Source organism: Melanaphis sacchari, unplaced genomic scaffold (genome assembly GCF_002803265.2).
Source record: "Melanaphis sacchari strain LSU unplaced genomic scaffold, SCAv2.0 Contig54_pilon_pilon, whole genome shotgun sequence".
NCBI classification, from domain to species: domain Eukaryota; kingdom Metazoa; phylum Arthropoda; class Insecta; order Hemiptera; family Aphididae; genus Melanaphis; species Melanaphis sacchari.
In genome coordinates, this window is record NW_020271380.1 from 685,865 (window position 1) to 693,510 (window position 7,646).

Here is a 7,646-nt window from a genome sequence, read left to right on the forward strand (position 1 = left end):
TAACCTTTTATCAGACAACAAAATATAAATTAAAATAGACCTTCAGTGTAACAAATTGAATAAGTGAAGGAAAAAATTAAAAAACTGACATTTGATAAAATTTTTAAAAGAAACATTTTTATATTATTTATTAATATACTATAGTTAAGGGACAAGACTAAAAAAGTCTCAAATTTCACATTAGTAGATAAAAAAAAAAATAAAGACATAGCTAGGGAAAATTATATACGTATAACACTCTTGTTAATTAATTTAAACCACGTTAAATAAAAATATAATAAAAATAATTATATTAACGATCACAATAAATAGTAAAAATTATACACGTGTCACATAGAAATGTATTGATAATTAAATTAAGTACTTCCGTTATCCCAATTACTTTCATTCAATGCACTCGTACGTAATACATATTTCTGTTTTATGTGTTTATTTTTTCTGCAATGACATTATAAAAACGAGTATTTTATAATAATAAGGATAGAATATTAAAATAAATATTTAGTTTATCACTGGATTATAAAAAATATCAAACCAGTACTACTGTAGAAAGTATTTTTAACATACCTATGGTGGGACAATTTGTATGAAATAATTTCTTTTTAGGAGGTTCTCACTCACGCGTTACTACAAAAGCTGATGAAACGGATGAACGCTCATCAGTTAATCAGTTTTTTAAATCGAATAAACATGAACAGAGTAATATTTTTAGTTTGTGGACTGTGCATCTTCGTCGCTGGCCAAAACATAAGCGATAAAAGTAACGCTAGAAAAAGAAGTACGTACGATGCCGATAATAGCCAAGATGTACCACTCGAACAAGAAGCACCTAACCAAGGAGGATACGACCAAAACATGTACAGGATAGGTGTATCGCTAGATCAAGGAACGCTGGAACACAATAAAGACACATATGGACAAGCAGTGCAGTTAAACCAAATGATACACGACCAAAATATACACAGTCTAGAAAGTAGTAAAGTCCAAGTGTTACAGGGTGAGAATATATTGGATGGACCCGCAAAAATCCAATACCAGACGGTCGAAAAGAAGGTGGTCCAACCATATCCGATCGAGGTAGAGAAACGCATACCATACCCGGTTAAGGTCGAAGTTCCCATCGACCGTCCTTACCCAGTGCATGTACCCAAACCATATCAGGTGCAAGTAGAAAAACCGGTCCCATACGAAGTTAAAGTCAACATACCACAACCGTACACCGTCTACAAGCAAGTCCCGTATGAAGTCAAGGTACCCGTTGACAAACCATACACCGTCCACGTACCCGTTCCGTACGAAGTTCACATTCAGAAGATGGTCCCATACGAAGTCATCAAGCACGTTCTTTACCCCATCAGAATGTTCGTCGATAGACCGTACACCGTACTCGTACCATACGAGAAGCACGTACCGTATATGGTGGCAAAACCGATTCCCTACCCAGTCGGCGTGCCCGTCGACAAGCCATATCAGATAATTATTGAAAAGCGCGTACCGTATACCGTGAACAAACCCGTTCCGTATATCGTACACAAGCCAGTTCCATATCAGATTAAAGTTCCGCAGAGAGTTGAAGTCCCGGTACCATACTCGGCTGGTACTCAGACTGAAAAGCCTTTTACGTATGATTCATGGAGGCCAATTCACTAACTCCTCAGCAACAAACCTGAACACGATCTCTACTAAGGTGAAAACCAAGGTGGACTCAGATTGAGTTAGCTACCATTAGGTGAGAACCTAACTGAGGCTACCTAGTCATTTGTTTTTTTTTATTATACACAGAGCTTGTCGTTAATATGTAATATTATTTGTAAATATATACAATTTTTATGTTTTTTTAATGCAAAATGTGTTAACCATACGTTTCTATACAAGTCGAAATCGAAGTTTTTTCGCTATATATTATCTATATAGATCCGTTTTCCAATAACAATTCGATTCCTATAGTGTTAGTTATCTTAAGCTATACAGATCAAATTGAAACAATTACATCATTAATACTAATACATTAGAATTTGAAAACAGATAATAATTTAATATGTTCTTCAAAGAGTTAAGCAAACGATTTGAGCTTACGACTCGTATTTGTTGCGCATATAGCACGAAAAGAGAACGTTTTATTTGTATAAAATATTATAATAAATTAAATACTTGAGCAGTGAGCATACAATATGAAAGGCTCATTTACATATAAAGTACATTTTATATTTTTATTTTTTGAAAATACACGCTTAAATTTAAAAAACATTAATAACTCGAATAGATTGAATGAAAATATTTTAAAAACATCATGCACTTATATCGATGGTTATATTTTTTTTCAACCACGTTTTTTAACTTTAACTCCATTACGGTTTTATTTTTTACTTTGACTGGATTCATAAACTAAGTAAGTATTCAGTATAGCATATACATTATAAATTTATACATATAGAGACCTATGTTGTAAATTATCAGCTTATATAGATTAAGTTCAAATTAAAAACAAAGAGATAATACATACAACTTTGGGTATTAAAAATAAAATACGTTGTACCCATGTAATGAAAAATAAAATGTACAGGTATTTATGAATAAGCAGTTTTCGGCTTAAAATATTATATATCTTATATCGGATCTGTTAAATTCTATCGACATGGGAATACATTAAATATTCATATAACGTATGTTTGTGTTTGTTTTGGACTTCTTATGCTATATCGTAAGTGAATTGATTTTTCTTTAAACTCATTCATTATTAACCAACTTATATTATACATACAATTTAAAAATAATATTTCCATACATAGCATACATAGTTATTATATTTTTTATACATAATATAGGTTAAAATACGTCAGAATCAAAATTATTACAATCATCGGATAAAACCCTTCTGTATCATTTTTCATTAAGTAGTACTATGATTGAACGCTACGAGAAAGAGGAATTTGTCCGCTGTCCACTAATTGAAAAAAGGTTATATTAGCCGTATAAAGAAATGTCCATCATTGAAAGGGTATATATTATACAAGTCATATATAACACGTGGACAATATATGGGGTATCTGTAATGCGTGCTCTGTCAGAGAATATGAAACCGTCCTGTGTACAAAATAATATGTCTGCTACGATATAAAATAGCATAAACAAAAAAGAATACTTTTATTATTTATTATTGTGTATATAAAGCTGAAAGTTTCAAAGTAATAATCAAATTGTATCATTAATATCTTTATTCGTAGACAAAAATAACAAAAAAAATTAAAACTTGGTTTGCTATAAATACATAAAAATGTTAAAATAGTTGTATCACGTTGTAATAAAATTAGTTTTGTCTGAGAGTTTAATTTTTTTATACATTAGCATTATACAATAACTTTTTAATATGAATTTAAAATATTTATACAACAGTACCTACTTTGCTACTGAAACATTATGGTATTTACGCGTTTATTTTAAAGAAATTTAATAAACATATCAAATACTATATTATTATTTTTAAAACTGTAAATGATCAATTTAAAATATACTTTAATAATAAATACAAAGCATACTAAATATTAAAAAAAATAAAATAATTACTAATAATTAGTTGTACACATTATATTCATCTCTTCTCAGTTCTCACTGGGTTTATATTCACAATTGAAATGATTAACAAGGATTACAATTGTTGATGATATTTTAATATTCAGAATAAACTAATATTTTCCTACTTTTTTTTTTTTATTATTATTATAATTCCAATTGTAATTTAAAATCAGTATGTATATATATTATTTTATTTGAATTTTCAAGTATAAATTATAGGTATTTAATTATTTAAATCAATACAGTGGCAAGTTAGAAACAACTGATAAATTACTATGATTTTTAGAAATAAATTTATTTTAGAAAGTTTTTGATGACTTAACAAAATTTTCAGGCGTTTTTATTTATAAGACAATAACTATAAATACTATGTATTGTGAAGAATAAAATACAATAACCGTATACTTTAAAGATATTAATCCCTCTAGGCTCTCATTAAAACTTTTGGTCGAGACTAAGCCAACTTCCCGATTTCCACTTATGTTTATAATATATTAATTTCTGACGTAAAATTAATTCAATATACAATTATAATATAATTCATACATAATTATTATACCATTTTATTTTACCTTTGAAATAGTTTTCGTTCGCATAAAGCAACACGGTTTAAATCTAAAAGACAGAATTATTTATTTTGAAATATACTCGTATATTTTTACTAAAAATCGTAGTGATAACATTTTCAGTTGATTAATTGTATCCAAATAATATATAAAATATATTTACACTGCATATAATTAATAAAATGAATACAGTTATTAGAAATAACAATTATCAACAACAAACTTAAAAAATAATGATAGCTTATATTAAATTAATACATATTAATAAACTTCTCAATCTATAATTCAATTTTAATAAAATTTCAATAATATTATATCAAATATTTATTTTTTAACAACCTGGTTTATTTTAAGGAATTTTTTTTTCAAAAACAATATAATATAAAAATTATTCATCGTTATGAGTAAATCACTATTTACATATTTTATAAAACGTAAAATGATTACGTGCTTAAAAAACGACGAAAAAATTAAAATACAAAAATTATAAATTTAATTACGCTGTTAGCTGTTTTAATTAAAATGGTTTCATATTTCACGGTTGAAATAAAAATTGAACATTCTATTGTCATTGTCACGTTTGATTAATCTATATTAGTATTCATATTATATTAATTAATACCATTAGATTATTAACCTCACTTTAATTAATGTGTATTATAAAATTATTTTTAAATGTATGTATACTATAGTATTAAACAAATACAAATAATTGAAGAAATCCACGTGTAAAATAGTCTGAAAAATTATCATGAATATGAAAATAACTCTAACTACTCTAACTCTTTACAACTACAATGTATTGTAGAAGTTGAGAATTATTATTACAGTAGAATCATTTTATTATAGTTCATCAACAATTTTAAATAGGTACCAAAACATCATGTATATGCATATTTTATATTTTTTTACTCAAATAATTATAATGATTAACATTTAAAAAATTTTCATCAAGACATATCTTTTATAATAATTCTACAAATCTTAAAATGTTATTCTTAACTATACCAAAATGATATTTTATAATATTATTATTTATGAATAAACATAAATATCGTTCGAGCATAATTTATTTTAAAATCTAACAATATAAATAACTATATGAAATATTAATCTAGACTTTCATAACAAATAGTTTGATAATATAGAATCCTACTAGGTACAGATGTAGGCAATTGACGATGCGAGATACTACACTGTACTCGTATATAATATTTAGTAACAACAACAAATGTTACATACGCTATTATTAAGGTGTGATAATTAGACGAACGTTTTTCATATCACGCACTAATAAAGTTCGTAGGTTTAAAAATATAATTTATCCTAAAATGTGTTATGACATTATTATTATAAACATATTATGTGACAATTCGTCGAGATTAGAAAGTAGATTAGTGCAGGAAAATTCTGAGGAGGGGTCATCTCTACAACTGAATATTTCTAGTTGGATGGCGGTATATTGTTATATCACACATTACACACTACAAAAAGCCAAGCACGCGGACAGACGGACATCAGTTGATTGTTTTGTTCACGTTGAACCCATTCTAACCCAACATATTTATGAAGACTGAGTAAAAGTCTTTGTAAAGATGACAGTAATATTGTTGAAAATGGCGTATGTTATAGCGCTGTGCACATTTGCCGCTGGCGGATCAGAACTGCAGACCAACAAGACTCAGGAATCTGCTACGGTGAGCACGACGGCTACAACAGCCTCGGTGATTATGGTAACTGACGACGGAAAAGGACATGGCAAAAGAGGCGTATTCGACACCGGTTACGGTTACGCCGCAACTAGTTACAGTAATGTAGTAAATGGTCCACACTTCCAGAAAGGAAACGAGCAGAGAGTAATCATCGCTAAAACGATCATCCAAGAGGTCGCCCAACCATATCCCGTCGAGGTAGAGAAACACGTACCGTACCCGGTAAAGGTCGAAGTACCCGTCGACCGTCCATATCCCGTGCACGTACCCAAGCCTTATCCCGTGCACATCGACAAGCCCGTCCCGTACGAAGTCAAAGTCAACGTGCCACAACCATACACAGTCTACAAGCAAGTCCCATATGAAGTCAAGGTACCCGTCGATAAACCGTATACTGTACACGTGCCCAAACCGTACACGGTTTATGTCGAAAAGCGCGTTCCTTACGAAGTCGTCAAGCACGTCCCTTATCCCGTCAAGGTGTTCGTCGATAAACCGTACACCGTGAAAGTGCCCGTCGACAAACACGTGCCTTACACAGTCGAAAAGCCCGTACCTTATCCGGTTAAAGTACCAGTAGACCGCCCCTACCAAGTAACCGTCGAGAAGCACGTGCCGTACCCAGTCGATAAACCTGTGCCTTATCCGGTCGAGAAACCAGTACCGTATCTGGTCAGAGTTCCAGTAAAAGTCCATGTCCCGGTACCTTACGAAGTAAACAGCAGCGAAAAAACTCAGACTCAACGTAAAGAAAAAATAGAACAGCAGCAACAACAATACGAATCTGAAGATCAACAGCAACAACAAAAATATGAACCCGAAGAACCATCTCAACTGCAACAATTTCAACCAGAAATACAATCACAACCACAACAATACGAACCTGAAGAACAATCTCAACCACAACAATTTAAGCTAGAAGTACAATCACAACCACAACAATACGAACCTGAAGAACAATCTCAACCAGAAGTACAGACAGAATCACAACAATATGAACCTGAAATACAGTCACAACCACAACAATACGAACATAAAGAACAGTTACAACCACAGTTATTACAGTACGTACAACGACAACAACAGTATGAACACGAAGAACAGCGACAAAAACAGGATGATAGTGATGAACAAACACAACAACCTGATAAACACTCGGAACAAGCGCAGCAGCAAGGTGGAACAGAGAACATTGATTATTGATAGCATTTTTATCTTATTTTTTTTTGTTTTACTAGTCACAACTTATAACCGAATTATAGGCAATATTGTGGTTAGGTTAGATTTTGTGTCGCAGTTACCAAAATCAAATGTATTCAACCATCATGTATTTACATCGGTTGATAACGAATGTAATGTAAATATCTATAATTAAATCAAATAAAGACTTATTTTATACTACGACCTGTTTTTTTTTTCTTACTTCGATAATAGTGTTTATGTGAAACATCTTTTTCTGTTGACGTTGATCTCTGATTATGTTTTCTCTTTCTATTTTTTAATAACTAGAAGAAAACATTTTTCTGTAAAAGATTATTTTAAAATGTAAACTAATATTAAACAATTTTACACAATTTATTCAATTTCAACGTTTTGAATAATATTCGAGTTTTTATCCTTTGAGATAAACTTTCTATAGTTTTGCATTTGTGACTATATAGTTTTGGGCAACATATATGAAACAATATAAGATAACTATAACTTATTAAATATAATAAATTGATGTAATTAATGAATCATAATTTATTTATGAACATCGTTTCATTTTTAAATTTAAATGTACGTATTTTGTGGT

The 7,646-nt window shown here is 30.1% G+C and overlaps 1 protein-coding gene across 1 annotated transcript; it reads left to right on the forward strand.

The window, feature by feature from the left end:
* Nucleotides 1-652: 652 nt before the first annotated feature.
* On the forward strand, nucleotides 653-7,252 carry LOC112599784 (titin-like). The gene is made up of 3 exons (XM_025346846.1): nucleotides 653-1,637; nucleotides 2,435-2,445; nucleotides 5,718-7,252. The coding sequence occupies exons 1-3, from the start codon at nucleotides 691-693 to the stop codon at nucleotides 7,052-7,054; spliced, it is 2,295 nt and encodes a 764-aa protein (XP_025202631.1). The 5' UTR covers nucleotides 653-690; the 3' UTR covers nucleotides 7,055-7,252.
* Nucleotides 7,253-7,646: the final 394 nt, after the last annotated feature.